This window comes from Camarhynchus parvulus, chromosome 7 (genome assembly GCF_901933205.1).
Source record: "Camarhynchus parvulus chromosome 7, STF_HiC, whole genome shotgun sequence".
Lineage (NCBI taxonomy): Eukaryota > Metazoa > Chordata > Aves > Passeriformes > Thraupidae > Camarhynchus > Camarhynchus parvulus.
The window spans coordinates 26,498,509-26,525,003 of record NC_044577.1 but is presented as its reverse complement, the minus strand read 5'-3'; the positions used below and the strand labels follow the sequence as shown (position 1 = coordinate 26,525,003).

Here is a 26,495-nt window from a genome sequence, read left to right as displayed (position 1 = left end):
CCTTGTGTCCAACCAGACCTTTCTCAGCAAACAGGGAACAGTGTACTTTGCAGTGGACTGATTAGAGAGATGCCTGCAGCTTCACTGGGAGTAGTATCCTCTCAGGAGACTTTTCTGCTGCACTGGCGTCTTTGTTTTGGAGACAGGTAGGTAAATGGAGATCTTTGAGAAATGAGAGCATAGTAAAAAGTACCTTTTTTAGGTATGTTATGGAAAGGGGAACTGCCAAATGCCTGCTGCTGAGCCACTGGTAGTGAAGGCCGGTCAAGCAGTCTCATGTGATGGCAGCAGCTCCTCCAGTGGTTACTTCAATTTCCTTCATTTGGAGAGTCCTCTCTGCAGCCCAGGATGAATCCCCAAGGGCTCCTTAGCAATAGCACAGTTGTTACCTAACCATAACTTTGGAGAAGCTGAGGTATCCCTGCAGACTGGATTCCATGCAGAAGCTTAGATCTGGTTGCCCTTGGGGTATCCTGCAGTGCCTTCACGGTGTTTCCATTGGGAACTGTCGCAGGCGATGGATGTGCAGCTTGTCACAGGTGTGCCAGAACTAATGCAGAGTGATGGCCCTGGGAAAGCTGATGGATTGTGCCATGGAATCGAGAGCTGAATTAAAGAATACTGAGAATAATGTTAAGAAACCTAAAGACCAAGAATCAGAAGAATACTTTCACCTCCTACTTTTAAACAGTTGGAAGAAACCTTGCAGGTTACAATGTATTTTTGACTTCTTTTCCTAATGAAAACAAGGCTTATGTGACCAGTCTGCCTGTCTGTCTGCTTCTATTCAGCTGTCAGGCTAACCCCCTCCTTTTCCCTTCTCAGTGTTTAGGGGGGAGGAAACAATCTCAAGTTTCATGAGAATAGAAGAGAGAAATAATCATTGCCAGCCTCAGGGGAAGGCAGGAGGGAGCCTGGGCGTGGTTGATCCCTTCAGTGATGGAGGGCTGCCCTTCCATCTGCACGGGGATACAGCCCTGGACTAACCCCACTGTGCCACTGTGTCCCCTTGGAGGGGAGTGGCACAGGACACACAAAGGAAGGTAGGGCTGTTGAGAGAGCAGGGTGGATTAGAGGGACAAAGAACACAGACCTGTGAGGAACCAGGCATCATTAGTGCTGCTGCTCATGGAACAATGTCTTGAATATAGGCATGAACTGTTCTAAAAGTCTCTGCAGAGAGCAAGGAACAGTCATGTAGTAACCGGAAAAAAAATCCAAATATTAGAGTTGATTATGTGACAAATTGATTTCTCTGCAGACTTTACATGCTTAAAATAAAAATGTGAAGAATATGCATAAAGACCATGTCGACAATCTGTCAGTTGCACAAGGAAGCTTCTTGGTTTTATGCAGTTGTCCCCCCCCGAAGTCTTGCAACAAAAGAGAGAATAAAAGTCATATTTTCTATGCAAGTTTTACCTAGGAGTGGAGAAAAAATACTTTAACCTATGTCAATTGCATTTCTCAGCATTTCTTTACAAAGCTTTAGCCTGCCAAACAGTGAATGTAGAATCACCAGAAGAAAGAATCTGTGAAAAAAAGGCAAATACACAACTATATCAGAAGACAGTTTTGGGAGATTTCCAAAGTAAATGCCTCTTCATTGTAATACTGAAGAGAATAAATTCACAGCAAATGTGTGACATGCAATAATAAATGTGTGATACAAAGTTATTGATTTCTTTCTAAAACTAAACAAAATATTGCTTATCATAATTCACCTAACTTACTACTATTCTGTTTTTATCTCATTTTCTCACTCAAAATGAGCAAGGTATTTTGTGAAGATATTTTGGGAACAGAGCAGGAACTATTTAGACTCTGAGAGAATTTTGCCCTTAGTTCTAGCAGATCCACATAAAGTGGAATGATTGGTCCTTTGTTAATGTACCCATGATCTCTGGCCTCAGCTGCTGTTGGGAGACTGCAAAACAGGAGAAGGGCAAAACACCAGAGGAGTCCTGTTTGCAGAGCTGCCCAGCCAGGGAGGGGAAACACCTGGCACACGGCTGTGCTGAAGCAGAGCTGTCTCTGCTGTGGGTAGTGCTTAGCCAGTTAGGGCTCTCAGAGATTAGCTACTGCCCGGGGGTGAGAACCATGGTAATTTCTAAAGCTGGTTTGTAATCACCTGCTTTCAGTTTACTCAGACCTGGCATCCTTTTAAGCACTAATATCCCCAGCTTTCTCTTCACATCTGTGCAGCCTGTTCCAGACTATGCTCAGCCTGTGCCGATGGCTTCACCCAAAGCAGCAGGTAGGTATTGCTCTGCAACCTGATGGCAAAAAAGAACTAGCTGGAAAATCTTGGATTATTTGGAGGGAGCTTGCCAAAAGTCACTGCTGTGGCAGAGCTGTGAGCCGAGGAGAAGGGCGTTATTATTTCACGAAGTTATGAATGAAAATCGATCCTTTGTTCCACGTGCTGCTCTCCCATGTTTTGATGGCTCAGACTTGGTGCTCATTAGGACCTGCAGTGTTATGGAGGTCAGCTGCTTTCTGCAGCACAGAGGATGAGGACAGTGATGGTTTGAGGGGACATGGAGGTTCATACCCACAACCAACAGGAGAACAGCAGTCATGAGCCCAGGCAACAAGATGGCCAAATACACCTTGCTAAAGAGCTTCTGCACAGGGCATTTATTTCCCATTCTCACCTCAGTTATAGAGTGGGAGTACTGCATTTTTTTTCCAGTTGCTTTTAAATGCAGCTTTTAAACTAAGGCTGCAAAAACCAGACACGGAGTGGGTCTAGTGGGAGGGCAACAAAGATCTTTAAGAGACTGGAGCATCTCTGGTATCAGAGAAGGCTGAGAGCATTGGGGATGTTCAGCCTTCCGATGACAGAGGGGACCTCATCCACGTGTATAAATATCTGAAGGGGAATGTCAAGAGGATGGACCCAGGCTCTGCTCGGTGGTGCCCAGCAGCAGAAGAGGCAACAGGCAGAAAATGATGCACAGGAATTTCCGCCTGAACATGAGGAAGAACTTCTCCAGCGTGCAGTGACCGCGCACTGGAACAGCTTGTCCAGAGACCGTGAGGAGTTTCCCTGACTCCAGAGGTGCCCTGGCACAATGCCGTGCCATGTGCTCTGGGCTGGCCCTGCCGGAGCAGGGAGGTTGGCCCGGGTGTCCCGCTGCGGTCGGTCCGTCCGGGCTGCCGCACCCGGTGCTTCTGCGGCTCCTCCCAAAGGCGGGCAGCGCGCTCAGGGCCCGCGGCGGCGCTGAGCCCTCACGGTCCGCACGCAGCCTGCGGGGCTCCTCTCAAAGCGTCCCCGGTCGGAGCAGCAGCCGGGGGCGCGGCAGTGGTTGGAGGCCGGTCAGCGGGGACGGGGCCGTGGCATTCCCGGGAACGCGAGTGGCATTCCCAGGCACACGCGTGTCTGCGCCGCCGGGCCCGGCTCCCGGCGGGCGGGGTCGCCATGGCGACCGGGCGCGCGGTAACGGTCCCCGCGCATGCGCACGGAGCGCGCTGACCTCACCGCGGTACCAGCGGCCGCAGGGCGGCGCCGCGCCGGCGCGCGGGGCGGGGCGGGCGCGGGCGGCGCGTGCGCGCTGGGTCCCCTATTCTTCCCGTGGTCAGCGGGGGCGCGCGCGCGGCCATGGAGCGGGCAGGCGCCGCCGCCGCCGCCGGCACTGAGGGAGGGAGACGCGAGAGGGAGAAGGGAGCGCGTCCGCCCGGCCCCCGCCCCCGCCCCGCAGGTACCGCCCGCACCCGCACCGCGGGGGGCCGCCGGGAGACGCGCGGCCGGGGGGCTTTGTGTGCGGTGCCGCCGCCGGGTGACCGCGGGGAGCGCGGTTCGGGGCGGGGCCGAGCCGTCCGCGGTACCGGCCGGGAGCAGCGCGGTGCCGGCTCTCGCAGCGGCGCGGCTCGGGAAGGGTAGGGGAGGGCGGTCCGGTGGGACCGGGGCTGCGGGGGCTGCAGGGGCCTGACGCGGGGCCGCCCCTCGGCCCCCCGCCCTGGGGCCGCCGGGCACCGCCGGTGCCGGGGCCGCGTCAGAGCCGGGCTCCCGCTGGAACGGACGGCTCGGGAACCGAGAGAGGTGCGGCCGCTCTGCCGGCGGCGCGGGGCTTCGCTAACGCTTGAGGCTGCTGCGCTCCGAGAGCATCGTGTGGGTAGGGTGGGTTCGGCCCTTGTGCTTGGCCCCTTTGTGCACGTGCCGTGCTCCGCTTCGTTCGTTCCTGGCAGCGTTTTTAATGGAAGTTGGGTCAGAACTGTGAGTTTGTGCGAAGAGCTGGGTTGGACGTCAGGCAAATCCTGCAGAAATGCTTCAATAGAGATACTGGGTCTGAGTAAATAATATGTAATTGTGCACGTTACAGGCCTGTGTGGGCTCTGCTTAAGGTATTTTTAATGTTATATGTGTAAAGATACTGGTGAGGAAGAGAAAGGCTGCCTCCTTCCCCAGTACCCTGCACAGTTGCTTGAGAAGGATGTGGGAAACAGAGGCAGGATAACAGGCTCAGGGTTGTCTGGGAAGCCTGTGGTAGAGTAGCACAGAGGCTCACCAGGTGTGTGGGTTATTCTGACCAGTAGATCTCTGCCCCATGTGGACTTACTTCACAAGTCAGTGTTTAGTAAAGGAGACTAGGGTTAAGTAAAGTAGCATGTGCCAAGCCAGTGTTTATAGGGCAGGGATGTGGTCTCCAGCCCAGCACTTGTGCCAGCATCAGAGACAAATGTCTTAGTCCAGTTTGCTGCTGAGCAGTGTAGCCCATTTCTCTGGGTCTTTTGAGCTGCTGCATCTCTGTTCTCTGCTCCTCTTGATGCTCCCTGGGCACCTTTGAGCACAAATCAAAGTATTGTTGCTTGACACCTGGAAACAGATCCATGATATAGATCAGTAGTACTTAGATAGTTCTCGGAAGGTGTTGGAAGTGCAAGTATTTGCTTCCATGTGGGATTCTGAATTAGATTTAAGAGTTTTGCAGCTGGAGAAGGGAGATGTTTGAGAACTTGCAATAGGAGTCAGCTTTCTCTTGAGTAAAGGACTACACCCAAGTGCAGAGTGGAACTGCAGTACTGTCATACTCAGGGTCTTCCTTGTCGTGGCAACACAGCTTGCTGTGTGGAGCGAGCCTTTGTGCTGCATTCCTGGGCTTGGCAAAGTCGAGCCTTTGCCTGTTTTCTCTGCTGAACCCTGTCAGTGGGACTGATGCCTGGAAGTTACGAGAGGGACAGAGCAATGACATGTCACCATGGGTGATTCTCTCTGTATTTCATAGTCTCACTTGCCTAATTTTTTTTTAATTGTTGCCAACATAAATAGATTTTTTTCATACTGATGCCTGCGGCATTCCTGGGAAGTCCTTAGAATTTGTCAAGAAGCTTCAAAACTTTCTGTTTCAAGAGGAAAAATACCATGGCATTATACACTTCAGCCTTGCTTCACTTAGCTGATAACAGGTGGTGTTAAAAGTGATAGAGCAGCAGATTTTGGAAGTGGAAAAGTTTCTCTAGTTCACGTGATGTTCCCCAGAAGTACAGCTGGAGAGAGTGCCTATGATGGAATGAGTTGGTCCTCCAGGCATCTTTGAAGTTCTGTAGGGATCTTGAATCTGTGCTACAGCTTAGGTATTAAAAAAACCATATATTTAAACAGCAAAAATCAAACTGAAATGAAATTTCTTGTTTCTCCCATATTAATCAATCCTTCTCTATCCATCAGGCAATTTGGTCAGGGCAGTTGGATGCTAAGAGGATGAGAGTTGACAGCAGGTCTGGCCACTTCTGTAGTGATTTTTACAACATCACAGAGGAGGATGGGGGCAGGATGTCCTCTACAGAGGAGCCCTCAACAGCCTTTATGTCAGGGACAGGTCAGAAAATGTTTCAGGAGGCTGGACATGAGATGTTCAGAGGATAAAGTAGTGACCTTCCCTGCATGTACCTCACAATTTCAACATACTGGTGGATTTCTGTGGGAGTAATGTGGCTTTGAAGCTTGTGGACTGCCATTACAGGTCCCTTCTGGCCTCAGATGACTTTGGATCAGGCTCATGTGTCACTGAGTGTCTCATTATCTCAGGCCTTGCCTAGACTAGGGCTGGAAATCTTGGTGGTGTGCCTGGATGGGGCTTGCTGCTGTTTGTGCCTCCATGGCTTGCACTTGTAATTGAAGCTTCTCCTGGATTGTGACAGTGCCAGCACACCTTGGAGCAGTGATTGCCAGTGCAGTGGAGAAAATGCTGGCAAGTATGGAAAGGTCTGTCACCTCAGCAAGTAAAATAGACTGTCCATGTCTATTAATTTCTTCTGTCTGTGACTTGAGCAAATACTGAGCAGTCTGACTGTGAGGGAAGGGGTTTGTTTGTTTCTTTGATGAAGGTTGATGTGACAGTGATGTGCGGCTTTAGCTTTACCTCGCTGTTTGATGGTGTCCTCTTCATGTTGTGCTTTGCTCAGTTGTTCCATTTCCATCACACTGTACAGTGTTGAAGCTTGCATTATGTGTTTCTTTAGAGCTCATTCAGTGGTTTGGATCTTGTCCATGGGACCAACCTGTTACCAGTTCTCAGAGCTGTGTGAAAGCATGATGTGAGCTGTTTATGAGCTTTCCACAGTGACATGCTGAGGAGCTGAGCACATGCATGTTCCTTGGCATTCTGCACTGCACTGGTGTCTGGCTCTGTCATACATGGGAGAGTTCACTTTCTCCTCTCTTTGGGAGCATTAGCACTCTTACACCTGGAAAAAAAGCCACACCACAAAACCCAAGTGAACTGGATGGAGTTGTAACTGTTCAAGTTGTAGAAGGGCAATAAATGGGTTTTGTTGGAGAGGTTGCAGGTGCTCCCCAAGAGATTTGATCTCAGTTCATGGTTAGTGTTTGAGTTCATCTGGCTTCCTGTTCTGCCTCTTAATCAAATCTCTGCATGTTTGGCTCTGCAAGGAGGGAGATGTCCATTCTGCATCCAGAAATAAATATGCCAAGCAGGAGCCACAAAATTAATTATTAGGGAAGCATCATCATCATTAGTTTATTGTGAGTGGGAAGATTTAAAAATCTCTAATTTGTTTCCACCGCCAGCAGGATAACAGACTAAACAGCCTAACCAGGCCAGTCCCTGGTGCAGTGTTTCAGTATTTCAGGCTTAGTCTGTGGCCATTTCTTTACATTTTGCATGTAGATACTTCAGATTCTAAGATACTTCAGAAAGCCAAATTGAACCAACAGTAATTTGCTGAGGCAGAGATCTGATCAAAATAAAGTCAAATTTTGACAGGTGTTTCAAAGTGCTGCTGAGCAGAAGGGAGGAATTGCAGGTGTGTCTCTGCCTGTTACATGCAGGTGGTTTTGTAGGATAGGAGTTCCCTTAACTGTTGCTAGGTCTCAGCCCAGTTCATGGTACTGTCAAATAAAACCTCCTTCTGCTCCTCCATGTCCTGTGTTTCCTCCACCCAGTGTTTTATATACCTTAAAGTGTCACGGTGGCTTTCTGCACTCCCCTGCAGTCTGTGCTGAGGGATTTCTTTGGCATCCACTTCTGTGCAGCTGCAAGTGCCAGGCTGAGTGAGATCTGCTTATGCCTGAGTGTAGAGGGTAACTTTCCTTCCCCCTCTGGGGCTGAACTGATTCTGGGTGCTGGCTTCTACACCCCCCCAGCCCGTCAGCAGCTGTAATCCTGCTGCTGCTGAGTTCTCCTCTCTTTGGCCAGGAGTTTCCATGGCAGCTCTGGAGAGCAAGGGTAGGCAAAGACCCCTATTTTGGCATGCAGAAAACTTGTGCTTAGAATCATGGAAGAGAGATGGGTATTAGTTGGGAAGCCTGAAAAGAGACCAAAAAAATAAACTTTTTCTGAAACTGTTGACTTGTAAACTGCTGCTGTTGCACCCCACAGCCAGTGTCCCTTGAGGGCTTGCACCCAAGGTTTGATCTTCTGTATGATTTTCCTGTTCCAACCTGTCATTTTACTATAAGCACTTGTCTCTCAAGTACTTCCTTCTGGGGTAGTTCTGGTTTGGACTTTCACACAAAAACTGACTTCTGTGTCACTAGCCACTTATATATCAATAGGAATAGCAAGGTCCTGGACAAGTGGAGTAAGAAATTTATGTCAAACCCACTGCTCTCTTTAAAATTCAGTTATGTGGATCTATGTGATGTATTAGTTTTTTCTTTTCCCAAGGTGTTATGTCACCCTCAGTTACCACTGCCACTGGAGACTTACTTTAGAGTGACTCTGGGAAAGGCACTGAATTCCTACCCTGTACTGCCTGTAAAATAGGAAGGTGGTATTATACTACTTTTTTCTTCAAGTAATGTACACAAAGTAGATGCTTTCCATCTTCAGGACTGCCTAAATTAGTAATCTTAGCCTGAGGGACTTAATAATTCACAATGCAAAGAGAAATTTCAAGATTCAGATGTTCTGTGAAGCCACTTGTGCCAGCAAACTGCAAGTGATGATGGTCACTGCTCTAATTCTCAGTAGTGTTCTGCTTCCAAACCTTGCTAAGCATTTTACCCACAAGGCTACAGGTGAAAGTCTATTCTTCCTTTGTTTTTTCCAGATGATCCAGTATTGCTGCTGGATTCTGGAGGAGAGGGTTAGGATGTGACTGGAAAATTTTGTCCTGCTCTCCTAGGTGCTGTAGGAAGGGGGCTGATGACACTTCCATTCTTCTGGGCTGCCAGACATCCCCCTGGAGGGAACCTTGCGTGCCCTCGGCTGGATCACCTCGCAGAGCCGGTGCTGGATGGTTTGTGTGCCAGGGTCCCACAGTGTCAGAGCTGCAGGCTCTGAGATAAGGTTAGATCTCTAGAGTAAGGGACAAGGAGGATATTTTCATACACATAAACTCAAAACTCGAGACCTGTTCACAGAATTAAGTGTCGTGATGATAGTCCTCCCCACCACTGGTCCCACAGGCCCCATGGAAGTTGCTTGTAGTAAATTTCCTTGGAACCATAAACTGAGATGTCTGCAAGTGGGAGTCCACGGAGAGCAGCTCCTGCCATTGTAGGATTTTGAGCTGTGTCTTGGCACTTGAACTGTTAAAAAGAAAGGAGACCTTGAAAGATCATTTTAGACTTGTCCTTGTCTCAGAGAAAGTTAAAACAAAACTAATTTCAGAGAGGGGTTGTATTAGGAAAACAAAAGATGTTAAAGCTCATCTCATTTTCTACCCTATTCTGGAAGGGTTACTCCCAGTCTGCAAAGTGGTTTCATTAGTGTAGGGTATTGGAGTCACATTGAGGTGACCTGTGACTTGTCTTGATTTGCTGCAGTTTCATTACTGAGGAGATTTTTTTGAAGATTGTTGCACTGCTGAAATTGGTGGCTCTGTGTGAGGTGTTCAGTTACCCAGGCAGCAATGTAAACCCTTAGTGGAGGCATAAGAATTTCTGTTATCTGAAGCTTATCTCTCATTTTACCCAGGCTAGGTAATGCGACTTTCACAGCCAGCATCTGGCCTGAAAGGCCATGGTTGGCTTAAGTCCTGCAAATCTTTCAGCTGTCTTCATTCTAGAAATCTGCTTCAGTTTTCTGGATGGCGGTGGAGTTGTGCCCTGCTGCAGGTTGGTTACTGTCTGTACTTTTGAAGATGAGCTCCTTAACAGAGTGCAGGCAAGTTTGAAGACCATCCAGTATTTAGCAGAGTCCTAGGAAGCCTTCAGCCTACTGCCTGCAGCAGTAGAGTTTTACACTGCTTTAGTGCAGCTGGTGCTGTAGGTAGACAAAGAAACCCTCTTCTGAAGACCTTCCTGAAAAGAAACTGCATCCATCTAGGCAGCGCTTTGCTTATCAGAGGTTGGACTGAGAAATGCTGGCACTGGCACTGTCTGAGGACAGTTAAAAGTTACTGGATGGGGCGTGGAAGGAGTGCATCAAGTGCCACCAGAGACACGTGGTACAGGGAGATAAGCACGGGGCTGTCCCGCAGCTAATTAGAAAAGCATGAGTTGTCAGTCTGGAAATCTAAGATGCCATCTTTGGATTAGGGGGAGGCTCAAGTACAGGGCAACGCTAATTACTGATTTAAAACAATCGCAGTGATTGTGTAATACTCCCTGTCACTAAAGAAACATTATTACCTTCTTATGGATACAGGTGAACAATGGGGAGAGCCCATCTGTCAGTTGCTTGGTGGGTATTTCCTACAAACTCCTTTTGGCTCCAGAAAAATGTTGCTTTCTTCTTCAAGTAGGACACTCGATGTGGTACTTGCCACCTCCTTGTCTCAGAATTTGAACGAGTAGGAGCACTTTGAGCTGCTTTGTTCACGGCTGCTTGTGCCCCCGAGGGAAGAGTAGGTTTGATTGCGTGCTTGGTGATTGTTATACTTTGTAGAGGCCTGACACCAGTCCCCGCTGGGGAGGGTATAGCTGTACTGATGGAAGCAAAAATAGAGAAGTGGACAGAGGGCTGAGAACTTCCACCCTGCAGAGCTGCAATTTGACACTGCCTTGCTGATGAGATCTCCACTTAGTCTTTGCAGCACGTGGTTTCCACATGCTGTTCTAAGTGCTCTGAATTTCTTGCCCAAGGGGGCTTGGCTGGCAAAACAAGTTAGTTATGTGTTTACCTGCCCACCTTGCAGAAGTGGTGAACTACTGCAGGTTGGATGCCTGGTTGCTTTTATATTTGAAAAAATTGCTTCATTTGGCTAGGGTGGAGATCTCCTGAAGGATCAGAGTTCAGTTGTTGACAGAGGTCTCTTGAACATACCTTAAACTAATTTTAAACTGAAGTGACTGTGCAATTAAGTCCTGAGACTTGTGAAGAAGGAGACTTGTTGGTACTGTTGTGTTGCTGTGTTATTTTACAGATGTTGGGCTACAGCTAACCATGTATGCAAAAAAAGGCACCAAAGGAGTGTGGTCATGTTTACAAGTTGGTTACAAATTAAGCTCACTGGCTGGAAGTTGAGAGATACCTTCAGGAAGGTGACTGGTTATTGAGTGGTGCTGGCTCTTGCCTCTAGTGACTGTGAGTGGCAGCAAGAGGCTTGTCTCTGCAAGCTTGTGTCTGGAGCAGTTGTGTTGGAACAGTTGTCTGGGGAAGTTATGGACTGCATTGGCTTTTTGGCAAATGAAGATGACAGTGAAACATGACAAAGATGATAACCTGATGTCTAGAGCAGAAGAGAGTGGAGCATCATTATTAAAGTCAAATAGTTATATTGGAAGAACTCCCAAGGGTAGGCAGGACACCAAGAGAGTAATAGTGCATTCTTTATGTGCTTCAGGTTCCCTTCCTTGCAAGAGGAAGAAGATTCAAAATTTCCTGTGAGTTATCCTAAGATAAAATCTTACTTGAGAATTGCAAATCCTGTGCTTTCGCTTAGTCTGAGGTCAGTGGTGTTCTCCTAAGTGCTGAAAAAAGTTAATTGTCTTAGGTACCCAATTTAATATTGCCACAGCATCTTAGGTAACAAGTATTTCCTTACTACTGTTTGGATTAATTTATTCTATGTGTTGAGTCAGTTGCTTTACTGTAAATTGTATCAGCTTTTATGCTGCTATGATGATGGTATCTAAGCTGAGTAACTTTGGGCTGTTTGGTCTTTATCAGCTTTCCCCTTTAAATTCATCATTTTGAGCTCCAAGGTGGCATTAAACATAAGCCTTTGTATAGTGGCTTTCTGCTGGATAGCTGTTGATGGAAAATTTGGGTGTTGTGAAGCACATAGTTTTGATGGCTGATTAGTGAAACAAAGAACTTTTTTTCAATGACAGAATTGGGGTAGCTTTTTCTCTGGGATTATTTTGTCTACGAGTTGAGCCTAGCCTGTCTCTTCGAGGTCAGACTACAAGGCTTGGGAGGATTGGAGAAAACCCTTGCTCTGGAGCTTATACTGGCAACCCTTCTCAAAATTTGGGGGAGCTCCAAACACAGGACCTGTGCCACTGAGTTATTAATTTTGAGTTCTGCATGACTGTTCTTCTGTGGGAAGAGGTTGTACTCAACATCCCTGTCCAAAGTTGTTTATGTCTTGTAACATTGGCTACCCAAAAAGTCCAGGAGTAGATCACGGGCTGAGAACTGTGGCTTGGTGGTTTTCAAAACTCATGTGCGGAGCATCTGCCCAGATGATTGCAGACTTGGTGGGACGCAGCAGCCATATGCTTTATTGTCTGGCAGGTTAGTTTTTTTGTCAGTGTGGGTCTTGTTTTTCTCAGGTGGTGTTTGTTCCACTTCCTCCTTTCGGGAAGAGGGGAGGTAGCAGACTTCCTAACATGTGTAGGATAGCTTTTTTCTTTTTTAGAAAAGTGCTACTTAAACATCTGTTAGTTGGTAGATGCAAGCCACATTGAGCTTTTCCTCTTGGCTTCCTATTACTGTTTCCCCCAGGATTCAAAGATATTTCTGGCTCTTCTTCCCCATATGCATTTGATAGCAGTGCCATAATGTATAGTGGATCTTCTTTAGACTGCAGTCCTCAAGGTTGTGACACAAAATTGTTCTTCTGTAGTGCACCAAGATTTTTATCCTATTCCTTCCTTTATGTGTTTAATAAGCAAGGAAAGTGGAGAGAAATTTATTTACATTCATTTGCTTTAAAGATTGTTTCTGTGCTTATAAGTCTCTGTAGGCAGAGACTTAAAAACTCTTTAATGAAAACCACATAGAAGGCAGACCTGAAACTTTGAATGCTCATTTCTCATGGCAGTATGGCCAGCTAATTGTTACTAGATGTGTTGGGACATGCCTCTGTGTGATGTTAATAAAAAATGGCTATTTTGTGGTAACTAGCTCTCATTCACACCCTTCTGTAATCTGAATTTTCAAGTTTAAGCAAGTTCCAAATTTCCATTTTAAAAGCATTTAGACTTTCTTCACTATGTATCCAGTTTAACAGAGGAGTCCCCTTTAGAACATATGTGCAGCTTCTGGAGTCCAGAAACAAACTGTCCAGCTGACTTGAAGAGTTTCAGCTACAATGTGGTAGCAGTTTAATGCCAGTTCCCTGTTCCTCCTGCAGTAGCTCCGTGCTGGAGAGGTGTCCAGTGAAATGCTTCCCTACTATGTGATGATCCATCCACTGGATATTTAGATGGTGTGTGTAAGTCTGTCTCCCTGAAGTGGAGTGTCTGCAGCAAGGAGCAAGACCAGCCTGTGCTAGAGGGCAGGGCAGGGGCCAGTATTCAAAGCTGCAGACAGGGACACCTGAATGAAAGCATCTGCTGTGCTTGTACAATTGTGGAAGTGGCTCTGTTTTTGTGCCTGTGCTGCCATGGGAGTGAGTGCCATGTCATGAACCATTTTTGGTTGAGGATGGGAAAGCTCAGAGTGCTTCTTTCAGATTTGGTGCCAAATTGATCAAGTGAGAAACTGTAGCATCAATAGAAACTGCAGTAAAGAAGGCAATGCTTCCTTCTAGTTTGGAACTTTCTTTTAGAAGAAAAAAAGTGTTAAGAGTACTGATTGGAGGGGGTGTTGACAGTCTTAGAATTCAAAATCAAATCCCTCCTGAGGTGACTTGAAACAAAATGGTGGGAGTTTTGTGTGTCCTTGAGATGGTTTAGGTTGGTGTAGGGGTCCCAAGCAGTAATCTGGCACAGCACTAACTAAAAGCTTGAGGTGCTGTGTGTGCAGTAGCAGCCAAGGCTTCCTTGCTGCTCTGGGGATGAGGTTTTGCTGACAAGGAGGGAGCTTAGTGTACAAATATACAATCCCTTCTGGCTGAGGGTAGGATTTGCCTGGCAGTTGGTTGAGGTGAGTCCATTATTAGTTTACTGAACCAGTTTTGATGCCCATCAGCCAGCAGGGATTGGACTGGCTGCCTGGAATGGAGGGGCCTGCACTCTGGTGACTCCTGCACAACCAGTGTGGGAAGCTGGGACGTGTGGCAGTGCTTGTAGGGTTAGGGAAGCTTAGGCTCTCAGAGCTGAGTCTAGAGGCTGTGCTTGGTGGTGCTAAGATGTGGCCAGGGAAGATGGGGTGAGGTAATGAACTGAATAGCCTGCTGTGCAAAGGGTGCTTTTGTTTCCAGGCTGGGGTTTCTGTGTGCATCTCATCTGCTGTCAGGTCCATTTTGCCTTATTAAGACCTTTGTGAAGGCCTTATTTGCTCAAACAGAAGGTATTTATTTGCTGCCCCAGTGCTTCCAATTAGCAAACTTGTACCTCCTTCCAGCTTCCTTCCAGTTGTTTATTGAACCAGGTGTCTGCTGCACAACCTCTTCCCTTACTCTGAGCTTGACCTGCTTTCCTCATGTTGGTGGAAAAAGTAGGGCAGATTTTTAGCTTTGGCTATTATTAGCCAGGAAACAGAAAGACACCCTGGGTTTTTATCACCCACTTCCTAAAAGAGCTAACCTGTGATGAGGGAGTGCTTCAGGAAGCACTGTGGTGATGCCAGGAACCCTGGTCTGTGGGAGGGTGGAGCACAGGCCCTTAGTCTGGTCCCTGGCTGCCTGGAGGGATTAATTTGGCTGCAGATAGAGGGACAAAAAAGAATCACTAATGGAGGGGACAAGAGAGTTCCTAGAGTTCAAGAACATAAACAGAGCTCAAACATACAGTAATATTTTTTTTTGTAAGCCAAATGCTTCTGAGGTGATGCTGTGCCTCAGAGTGGCAGCAAAGTTCGGCCTGACCTTCCTTGTGTGTGGCCTTGGCTGTCAGAACTGCATTTAGAGTGTGCCAGTGAGTGCTGTTTCCTGGAAATCTGTAGTTGGGATGTAACAGAGTTCAGCCTGGAAACAGCTTGAGCACCTAGTTTTTGAAAACTGATCATTTTACATTCCTGGAGCCCTGTGTTAGTGCTTTATCTTGCTGACCAGCTGATGACATTGATTGCTGAAGGCCAACACTCAAAACAGGATCCAGACCTCTTCCTGCTTTCACTTAAAGTAGATAGGTTTTCCTGGTGACCTGCTTAAGGATTTTGTCTCCACCTTTTGTGGTGGATGGTGGCAGTTGCAATAATACTGATTATTAATCAGCTGTTACTTTAAGCCCCAAATTTACTGTCACTAAAACTTCCAGGGAACCGATGGGTAACTGCTATTGTAAAGAATAAAGTTTTTGTCCTGACCTACCTTGTTTGATTCCTTAAAATAGACCAATGCTGCTCATATCTGACTTACACAGCTTCACAGCTGTATGTGAATAACCTATTTTGTGACATGCTTTCAATCTTTTTTTTTCCTCCAGTCTTAATTTAACCTATAATACTGTTCTTTTTCATTTCTTTCAGAATGGACTGCTGAATTGGGATTTATTGCAGACTCAACTGTACAGCGCTGCTCATAGCTTCATCTATTACCAGTTATTTAAATTGGACTTTTAATATCCTGCCAGCTGCTGTCCACACACACATGGTGCATTGTTGCCATTCTCAGAATTGCATCTTTGAAACCCAGGCCCTCAGTAACCTTCACAGAAGAAAGAGGCGACCTCCTGCGTACATTTGTAGAGGGAGTTTTTGGCCCTGCTGCCCTCTGGCTTTCTGGCTGCTGCTGTATTTCTGAGACACTATGGAGCCCAGTATGGAGTACTGCTTAGCGCAGGTGCTGCAGAAGGATGTTGGAAAAAGACTTCAGGTTGGCCAGGAATTGATAGATTATTTCTCAGATAAACAGAAGTCAGCTGATCTTGAACATGATCAGACTATGCTGGATAAAATGGTTGATGGACTGGCCACTTCTTGGGTAAATTCCAGCAATTATAAGGTAAGATTTTGTCATGTGGAATGTGATTACTGTCAGAAGTGTCGATGTCAAATGCTACTTGATCTAAATGAAAGCTGTATAGTAGACATTCTATGATACTGTTCTGTAAGCTGGTAATTAGACTGAAGCAGTGATTGTTGTCCCATATCTTGGTGGTTGATAGCTGCTATGATATCAAGGACTCAAGGCAGTAGGAATTCAGTGAATGGTGTTTGAAGCACAAGTGGATTTACATTTGGTGTTCATAGTTTGTGATATCCTGGTTTCTTTGTATACTTTGTTAGCTGGTGCCATGCTTTGATCATCCCAATAGTTTAGCAGTGTTCATGATTTCCTGCCATACTAAAAGGTTTATCAAACTGAAAAAAGCATATATGAACTGCATTTGTTTTCACTGTCATTAAATCTTGCTAGACTTTTGCTGTTTTCTGTGGGCAACATAGTCGATGAACTGTACTTAGCTCAAGAAAGATAATGTGTGTATATGTCTTCTTTGGAATTTGACAATGTTGAGATGAGTTGGTAGGACATGGAACTCCACTGCCTTGTTATTCCTGCCATGTTACTTCATTTCCCTTCAGATTTAATGAGGAAGTCCTACCACAGCCAGGTACTGTGGGACTGGGGAGGGATTCTCAGCTGTGACTTGGAAAACTCTTGTCCTGGTCTGTTCATGAGGTTCTCTGAAAAGTCTAATGAAGTACTGAAGCTATTGTATGGGATGTAATAATGTTCCTTTTTGATAAGTGGTGGGGAATCTCAGAGTGAAAGTTCCTACAGAGCTGGGCCTAAAGATGGAGGTTGTACTGGAGTTCACACCTGTAGAGGTGAAGGAGGGACTGGCTGTATAGGTTGTAAGTGCTCTGGAGCTCAGCACACTCAATTAAAATTATTTTTAATAGAAATTTTGATTGGGAGGTGGTTGTGACATTGCAGAGTGTTCTGCACAACTGCATTTCTTTCTTTTCATTTTTGTCAATAAGCAGCTGTTGCAGAAGCTGTTTGGCATGTAGGGGAAAAAACCCCCAAACACTAAAAACACTATCACCAAAGCTAATATGGTCTCAATAGAGAATCTGTTCTGGTGGAACACATAAAGAAATATTTAGCTTGCTGTTGTGAACAAGCACTGTACATATAATTTTCTGAGAGTATTACATATTCTTACTGCCCCTTTTCTTGCTAACTTGCTTTCTCTTACAAACTTCCATGATTCTCAGTGGAAGAGTAATCCAAGCACAGTAAAATTGAAATTATTACAAAATGTGCTATTTGCATGGATTTTATGAAGTGATGTAGATCATAGAGCTGTGCAGTGCTTTGCAATCCCAGTATCACACTTAGTTTGCAGAATTTCTATTCAGATAACTCTCTCTTCCCAATTTTTTGTCTGTTGAACTACATGCTTATAATGATCTCTGTGGTATTCATTTGCAGTAACAAACTGGTGGCACTTCTGTACTGCAGTGACTCTGTTCCAGAACTCATGCTGCTGAGCTGGCTGTTCATTAATGTGTGTGTTCTATAGATAGCATTTGCTGTGATTAATAAGTTCTAGTAAGCATAACAGAGACATGTCTCAGATGTCTGGAGGGTGTTTTCTCAGTGAATGAGTACAGTAGGAGATGTGAAGCCTTTGAGTGGGGCAAGCTGGCTATGTGAAGGTCAGTGGTGTGGTGAAGTCTGCTTCAGGATCCAGCCAAGGCTTAGTGCCCCCTCTTATGCCAATCTCTTCCTTCTGTTTTAATGCCTGCATCTGCATTATCGTTGCCTTTTTCCCTGACTGCTTGAGGGGTAGGGGTTCAGAAGCTCAGCTTTGTCTGGTGTGAGAGCACAGGGGAGCTGGTGTCATCTGATCCAGTTCATGGATTAGTGTGTCAACTTTAGGAGTGAAAGGCTAAGCATCACTGCCCTAGGACAGCCATCTGGAGAGCTGAACTGCAGTGGTCTGCTCACAGTGGAAGAAGCTGACTATTTGTAGTCTGTTTCTCTTCTCACCTCAATCTCTTCATTTGAAAAAGTATCAGTTTAAAACAAAGATTGAGATAATCTGCATGATTTGAAATTTCCTAGCACTTCACCAATAAAGTGTGTGTTCTCAGAATAGGACTGAGTGTGGATAACAAGAGCCATTATACTGGACAGCATCCAGTGCATTCATGGCTCCTGCCTGTCTAGGACTCCTCTAACTGAACACTTGTGCTTATATGTTATCACCAAGGAAACATCAGTGAACCAGAGAAGAGGCATCTCTAAGGCAAACCAGTTTAGTTTGGGTTAAAAGGAGCTTGAACTGGTGATGAAATTTCACCTTTACAGGAAGGGCTCAAGCTGTCTCCTTCATTGGCATCCACATCTGATCTGTGTATGTCATGGACATCGTTGACCTTTTTAGGCTTTGTTGGTTTTCTGTACATTGTTTCTGTTTTTTCATGACACTACTTTGTGAAGTCCTTGACCTCAGCACCATGACTGCAGATAATGGAGTATTTTTTTTCAAGAGATGCAGGAAAAAAAAGAGTGATGGAGGGCAGATATGTTTTTCTTTGGTTGGTGCTGTCTCAAGTCTGTTGAAAATAGCATGTATAAAACATAGTGAGGCCTGATATACTTCTGATAGCACTCAGTACTCTAAAACTCCTTAACAAATTGTCTTGTGACCTGATCCCTGGTTCCTGCTTTGTAACAGACAGATGCCTTAGGTGCAGAAAGCGCTTGGATAGTTCAGGATGCTTTTCAAGTCAAGGAAACATAAAGGTGATTGTAAGAAACAAGGCATGAAGTCCAGTGCAAAGCCATTTGCATGTTTGTACTTGCTAGGAGTGTGCTTGAACTGCATCCAACAGCCATTGCAGGCTCGAGTTTTCTCAGCAGCACTTACAGGTGTGTAGAAGACCTTAGAATGGTGCAGAGTGGTAAGATGAATTCTCTTTGAGAGCTCTTACTCCTCTTTGGAGCACAGTTGCTTATAGCAGATAGCCTGTGTTTGTGCGAGCACTAGGAGTTGTGGTTACACCTGTGAGGTTGGGCTGGGGAAGGTATTGCAGGATGCTTTAGGCCAAAGAGGAATTCTGCCTCTGGTCTGTTTCTTCATTTGTGCTTTGTTTGCTTGGTCTGTGCTGTTTCAGGATGGTGGTTCTGCTTGACTCCTTTTCTTCCCCTGCTAAGCATAAAAGAGTTATTTTGCTGAGCTTTGAATCTCTGAACAATAACTAAGGCCTGCACAGAGCTGTCTGTCTCAAAACATGAGGCAAAACAGCACAGCAGTGTCAGAGGCTTCAGCGTGTCCTCTCAGGTTCCACAATGCTATGGCAAGGGGAGAGAGCTGAAATGTCAGTAATCCCCTGGTGAGCCATCTCGCTTTGAGCTGCTTCTGCAGCATTTGGTAATGTGAATGTTGAGTGTGCAGGATCTCCTGGCTCATCTGTGCCTGATGAGCCTTTCTCAGTACCCAAACCATGATGTAAATTAAGGTGTAATGTAAAGTAATGTGTCCAGGATCTTAAAGTATTTCTCAACCAGCCTGATACTCCAGGAGGCAAACTGAGAGTGTTTGGCAGTGACCTTCTCTTGCCTGCTTCTCCTCAATAGTACTGGGAGATGAGGTCTCTTGCACCTTTTTCCCTGGGATGTGTTGCCTTTGCTGGTGGAGTTGAGGTCTCCAGTGGAAATAGCTCTTATTTTTGCAGGGTTTTTTAGACAAACATCCAAGAGGGAGATTGGTGGTGACAGAGCCTTCAAGCAGGTCAGGGTCCAACATACTGAAGAGAGATTCTATTCAGTGTTTTCACTTGTTGCAGAGTGGTAGGAGAGGCCAGCTTCAAGTGAAACTGGATGGAGGTTTGCAGTAAGGAATTGGATACAGCTTTGTATTTTTTTCATGCACTTTCACAAGTAGTGGTTTTTTGGCGCTGCACTGCTCTCACTGGACAGGGTTTGCTTTCCAAGGAGAGTGTCTCACCTTGCATGGAATGGTCCCCTTGTCCCAGGGCAGGCAGGTCTGTGTGAGGCTCTGTGCCCAGCAGTCTGTAGGGCTGGGTTTTGCCTCTGAGAGGCGAGTTAGGAACTGACACGGTTAACAGACCCCCGGGTCTGAGGACACATCCACAGCCTCCTGCTGTGCTGGCAGACTCAGTCTGTCAGGGCAGGGCTTCGTCCTGAGCTTTGTTTGTGTTCATGTATGCAGCACTTCGGATTTGGTTTGTTTAGTTCCCAGCTGATTTTGGTACTGAGAAGATACATCATTCTCTTGAATGTAAAATGTAAGATGTTAACGAGCATTTTTTTTGATATGGTGAAATAATGCACAGATATTTTATTTCCCCTGACAAAATTCCTAATAGCATTAGAGAAAGCAACCTTCCATTCTGATCTGTTCTGAATATCAAGCATTACAAGAGCATGTTTCACTGAGCTGAAAAGAAATAAAACTTACACAAATTAGCTGGCTTTCTTAAACTCTCTATCGAATAATTTTTTTGCTTGCTAATTGAGGGGTAGAACAGATGGTGCAGGCTTAGTTTAAAGTGACATCCATTAGAGTTACTTAAGCTGATGAATGGTTGTTCACTATAAGCATACATTTGTTCTCTATACCATGTTTATTTTGGTTGAAATTCGGTAGAAGAAATCCTGATTTAAGACATAATTATCATGCATGGTTATGGGTTGATATGATAATTTGGTGAGTGTGTTTTGTTGAGTATTTAGTGCATGGAGGGAAAGGACTTCACCATCTGTGGAAGAAAAAGAGACTTGTAAAGAGTTTCCAAGCAGCTGCTGTTAGCTGCTGAGTTTTGAGCTGCTGGGGGTGCATGGAGATCAGTAATGTACACATTCAGCTACTGCTTTCATCGCTCTTTACCATGAAGCTGCAATGGCTAATATAGAAGAATTAAATTAGTTTTGATGTACAAAAGACATGAGAAAGTGACTGTGGAGGAAAAGTGATTTTGAGATCTGGACTTGAGAGTACAGCCCATTCCTTGCATATGCCCGTATTGCAAAAGGGACTGTGGCAGAAACTGCTGTTGATGACTTTCCTTGTGGGGAGAAGAGTTACCTTAGGAAGGGCTAAAGATTCATTCTGTTTGAACTGCATTTGTGGAGTGTGCCCAGTCCTTATTTTTAGGCTTCTGTGCTGGCATGCTCCTATTAGGTGTGTTTTCCTGCCTTAAACTTATGGAAGAGCAGAGTTTGGGCTCCAGGATATCCAGTTTCCTGTAGGCATTGATGTTCATTCCCAGTCCAGCTGATCAGTTGTTTTTTTCTCTGGCTCTAATAGCTGGACCTGCCTTCCCAACACTTAACTGCTCTGTATGGTAATTTGATTGGATTATGGTGCAGCTCTTACCTCTGTGGTATCAGCAGTGTGGGGAGTGCCACAGAGGGTGCGCTGGAGAACAGAAGATTGTAGCAGCTGGAATAGATCAAATTCAGTGCTGGTTTCAGACCTTTGGATTCAGAGCAGGGGAAAAATTACCTGCTCTAGCAAGTCAGCATTTAGAACTCCCCTGTAGCTTTTTCTTCATACTTAAAAGGTAATAATGACTGGTGTAGCAGGAAGGAATGTCCTTTTCTGGCTGTAATGGGAAGAACCCTAGTGGAGCAGTAATATTTTCTTGTTTTATGCACAAAGTGGATGTGCTACTGGTTGCATAAAACAAAAGGTTTGTGAGCCTGAGCATGCTAAAGAACAGTCTCTCAGTTGTTTACCAAGGTATTACCAAATCAAATACAAATAATGAGAACCTACAGGATCCCAAGGGAACGTGCAGAGTGGAGACAGAGTGTTGAAATAATTAGGACAGAGGTTTGCTTCCATAGTGGCACATTCAAGGTCTAACCTCTTTTTCTCCTGGCTTTAAAGCTCAATATCCAAAGCTCATTCATGAATTGGAGGGGAAAATAACCCCATCCCTGAGAAGACAGGTAGCTTTTGTAAACCAAAGTGTATTTCCTTTGGGTCACCTGTTTCAGAAGTAGTTGAAGCCTGGAGCAGAGTCCTCAGATATCCCAGAAGTGTCTGTGACACAGCAACCTTACAAACCATAAGGAGATGCTTTAAACCAACCAAGAATTTCACACTCGGTAAAACCCCTCCAACCATTTCCATCTCTCTTGTTTTGACCAAAGCAGCCCGAGGGTAATTGCAACACTTACATGGAGTTTTAATTAAATTGCAGCTTGATATCCTGTCTCTTGGTGGCCCATAGTGGATGGTGAGAAATAAATGGAAATATGTGATACAAAGTAAAAGTCTCCCTTGCATATCACTCTGGTTTGTAGAGATTTGAATCCCCAGTTTTGTTTGCTGACCAAATTAAGCTCCCTTAGGATTTTAGTGCTGGGACTAAGAAAAGTTGTCTGGGGCTATTTTTTTTTCTGTTTTGTTTGTTTGCTGTGTTGGTTTTGTTAAGTGTTTTAATTTTTGTGTGCCTGTGGTTTTGGTTTTGTTGGTTTTTTTGCATGTGGTATTTTTGGTGTGTATTTGTTTGGGTGTTTTTGTTATATTTTTGTTTTGTTAGATATGTTTTCTCTTGTGTGTTTGGTAGAGTGACTGCCTCAGCATTGGCAAGGCCAAGAGGCTCTTGTTTGGGACTGTGAGTCTGGGTCAACACACAACAGACTGAACCATTGTGGTTACTAAATTGAGAGGATAAAGCTATTCCTTTAATGCTGGTGTAGTGTTTCATTTGCAGCACTTCAGTCTTGTCACTAGGGTTTATTAGAGGTCTAACAGAGTTAGCCAGGTCTCAGAAAACCTTGGTGTGTATTGCTTCACTGCAGGCTAAGGGTCACAGCTGATGCATTGGTGGAAAAGGCAGATTATTGGGAATTTATTTTCATGGGATAAGGGCATACTAATGCTATTGTAGAGTGCCTTATTGGGCCCTTCTGTGGCATGTGTTGTACAGTTCTAGTTGCCTGTCTGCAAGAAAGGAATTCAAGCTGGAACAGGTGCAGGGAAGGGCTAGTGGGGTGTTCAGGGTATTGGAGAGCCTGCCTAACCAGAGGAGACGAAGAGGTTTGGCTTGTTTAGTTTACAGTATGAAGGCTGACAGGGAATATGACTGCTGTCCATAAATACATCAGAGGAGTGACCGTCAGGGATGGGAAAGAACTCTTAGATTTAAAGGGCAAGGTTAGCACAAGAACGAATGGGTATAAACTGGCTGTGAGTAAATTTAGACCGCATGTCAGATGAAAGTTGCCTGCAGAAAGAACATTGGAAAACTCCTGGAGATCAACAGATAAGGACAAGACATTTGGTTTTAGGATAGATCTTGTGATGATTTTGAATTGTTTATGTACAGTGTAGAGTAACAGGATTATACATAGTGGTAGGACAATTTTGTTTCAGTCCTTTGTGTGGTAAAACAGATATGATACTATGTCTTAAAATGCTTGAACACTTTAAATGAAATATTTTGAACAGTGTACTGGTTTTGATCCTCAGAAATCCCAAAGTGACTTACAGAGACTGTTCATATTGTGTTTGTTACCTTTGGAGTAAAATTAGCAGTCATTTATATGCATGTGGGACCCATCTGCCTTCATGTTTAGTAGGTAGCAGGGTGAGTAGGAGTGAATCCTCACTTTCCCTGACACGACCTGAATGGAAGGTTCTTGTCAGTGCTGGATTTACTGGGACCTTGATTTTTTTGCTAATCTCTAAATTGTTCAGTGGAGTTTTGTTGTCCTCTTGATGCTGAAAGAAATACTCATCAGCCCCCAGGGTCCTCCCACCAGCACCAACCTGTTAGCTTCTCCATTGAAAGTATGCACGTTCTTCCATGTCTTCTTTGTGGGATAGTCCTTGAAGTTGTCTTAAAAGCCATTCTTATCTCACTCTTTGAACTTCCACATGAACAAATTGTATACTGAAAGTCCCACTGTCAGTGGGACTGTCTAGTTGCCTCTGACTTGGTCTAGTTTTAATTAAGTAATTTTGTAAGTAGGGAAGTTGTATGAAGCCTCATTTCCTTTGTCTTTTTCTTTTTAGATTTGCTGGTATCTCATGCTTTGGTTTTACTCATGCTGAGGTCTGTGTTTCAGTGGATTCTCTTTTCATTACTGTATTTGTATTTGCATATAATCTTTGGTATCTCTGTTTTCCCTACCATATTAGGTTGAAATTTATTAAAATTTGATAAAGAATTCAGAACTTGGGTGAAAAAAGAATAGATGAATATTAGATCAACAATTTAATGATCTCTTCCTTAAAAATAGGGCTGGAAAATACCTGATAATGCATGTTTAAAAAATAAACATTCCAGTGTGCTCTTAACATTAAGTGCACCTATGGGTTTTTTTGGAAGACCAGCCCATGGGACTAGGTAGTCTGCTGCAGGATTACCTTTGTGTTTCAGATGTGCATTTCTGGCTCTGGCAGCCCTCCTTTTTCAGCAGGTGCATTTTGGAACAGAAAGGTAGCATTAGCTATAGGGTCACAGGGTAACTCAGGTTGCAGGGGCCTCTGGACTCACCAACTAGTTTCATCCACTATATCACTGTATATTGTCAAGGCCCTAAAATTTATTTATTACTTGTTTTTTAGCAGAATTTATTAGCTGATAAGTAGTAAGTGTCCCGGTGTCAAAGGTGCTTACATGAATTGACTGCCATGTAAATGCTTTTGGGATGCCAGTGATGCCAGCAGTTTTGTGTGGTGACTCTGAGTCACCCAGGGTACCAGTGACAGCTTCACTGAGGCTGAGGCACAGTCAGCTTGCCTTGCTCAGTGCTGATGGCTGAACTGTGCTTTGTGTGAGTCTGTATGAAGCTGCCTCATGTAATTGTATCCCGTGTGTCCTCTGGTCTGTGGCTGTATCATTAAATGTAGGAGGGAACACAGTGGAGACATGTAGTCTGAATTTTTCCAAATGAATGTTGCCTCCCACAAATCATTCATTACTTTCTTTCTAGATGAGATCCCTTTTTTTTTTAACTAGGCAAAACCTACTGAGTTCTTCAGTGTGCTAAACATGGAACTTTAAAACAAAGCAACATTTGAGTATTCAAGAATCAGAGCAAAGACTCGCAGTTATCAGACCGTGGAGAGCTTGATAATTTTTTATAGTGTGGCTGGGATTTTGGCCAGAGGAAAGAATGTGTAGGATTGAATCTGCATTAAGTGTGAGAAAATTTTTGTGGCTACTAATGCTTTTCATCTCTAGAAGTAACCTCTTGGAGAAAAGTTTGTGGAAATGATGAAAAATTGCACAGTGGAGTCCCATTCTGACATAAAACCACAGAATGGCTTGGGTTGGAAGGGATCTTAAACATCATCTGGTTCCAGGCCCCCTGCCACTGTATGGGGCACCTTCCTCTAGAACAGGGTGCTCAAAGCCTCATCCAGCCTGGCCATGCCCTTTGTGTGGCAGCTGTGCTCCTACAGGCAGGACGTGCACACAAGCGCCAAGGCTGGCAGGATTTCCTTGGGATGTGGAAGCACTGTGAGGTGAACTGTGGTGGTGCCACCTTGCCAGTGTTGAGTGTTTGTGCCAGTCAGCTGCTAGTTGAGAACCTGGTAACAGCAAATGGGAAACCTAAAGTTGCTTCAGTTCAGTGTATTTTGAAGTTATATTGTGTGAGTAATATCTATGTTTACTGTGAAATGTATATTAGGAATCAGCTCTTTGTACTAATTTTCTTTGTATCTGTTAGAACTGTGCCCTATTAAAAGACAGCAAGTTTGCCTTGTATTGCCATGACTCTCCATTTGACTAATATCAAGTGACATAGTTGTGTTGGGTCTAATTGGAAATCCTGCAGCAAATGGAGGCATCAGGGCTTGTGCAGTGACATGGAACAAATGTCTGCTTTTAACAATTTCGGAGGACTTCGTGTCTCACTGTTGGGAGCTTAAATAAAGGGTTGCAGCTCGTTCAGTGTGGTATGGAGCTGGGCTTTACAGGCTTTTACTGATGTACACCCATCACCAGAGTCGTCTGATGGAGCCAGACCTGTTCATACTCCAGTTGCTGTAATAGCTCTGTAAATATAGACACCTTGAGCTTTCACATTGGAATAAAAAGTGCACCTGCGTTTTGGAGGGAATTCTGTTTGCTCATATTTGATGGAATCAGTCCTGATGCACCAAATTGTTTAACCCAATGCTCCTCAATAATCTGTGTGTTTGTGTGTGCTTTCATGTGTTTGGAGTGCTGTGGACAGAATGATCCTTGTGCAAATACTGCAGTACACTCCTACTTTTGTAAATTAAGCCCTTGGAGAAGGCAGTTGTGTACTTTGATTAACTCTGAGGTGCTCAAAGGGGCATTGCAGTGTTGTATCCTGAGGTGCCAAGGGTGCCATCACTGTGCTGCTGTTGTGTGCCTGGATGAACTGCTTGACCTCCAGAAGGAATTTCTCATGCAATGATTGGATGTGGTATGGAAAGCTGAAACTGCGCACAGGTTTTGTGAAGTGCATGCTCTTACAGATTGGAATATTTTGTCTGTCTGGCTAGAGCTTTTCTTCCAGGCCTGTATGGGTAGCTTTCCTGGTTTTCCTGTCTGCCTCTTCTACTTTCTTTCCCTTTAGGTCTTTGGTAAGTTGTTACCTGCATAATGCTGCTGGAATGTGAATAAGTTATGTGAGTGGGTTTGCTTGTGAAAGACTACTAACTTCAATCCCCATCAAGATCTGAACTTTCTTGTTGCCTTCAAAGAACTCTGCTTCCTTCTTCATGTTGGTCAGGTCCCATTCTCTACTTGCAGTTTAATCTGTTTCCTTCTGGAATTTCCTGTTCTATAAGCCTGCTGAAAGTTAATGAGAAGGTTTCCTAAGCAGGAGGGCATGTGTGGAGAAAGTGCTGTGAAAAGTTGCACCTAGAGGTGGCTTGATGGGAACTGGTATTGCAG

The 26,495-nt window shown here is 45.0% G+C and overlaps 1 protein-coding gene across 14 annotated transcripts in view; it reads left to right on the top strand.

Moving 5' to 3' along the window:
- The first annotated feature begins 3,554 nt into the window (after nt 1-3,554).
- CLASP1 (cytoplasmic linker associated protein 1) overlaps nt 3,555-26,495 on the top strand; it is a 170,608-nt gene continuing 147,667 nt past the window's right edge. For 6 of the 14 annotated variants that reach the window (XM_030952219.1, XM_030952208.1, XM_030952210.1 and 3 more), the window contains exons 1-2: nt 3,556-3,704; nt 15,153-15,627. In XM_030952219.1, coding sequence (XP_030808079.1) covers nt 15,433-15,627 — 195 coding nt within the window. In that variant the 5' untranslated portion in view covers nt 3,556-3,704; nt 15,153-15,432. Of the gene's footprint in view, nt 3,705-8,625; nt 8,757-15,152; nt 15,628-26,495 lie in introns of those variants that run through there. The other 8 variants (XM_030952216.1, XM_030952213.1, XM_030952212.1 and 5 more) reach the window with 4 other exon arrangements.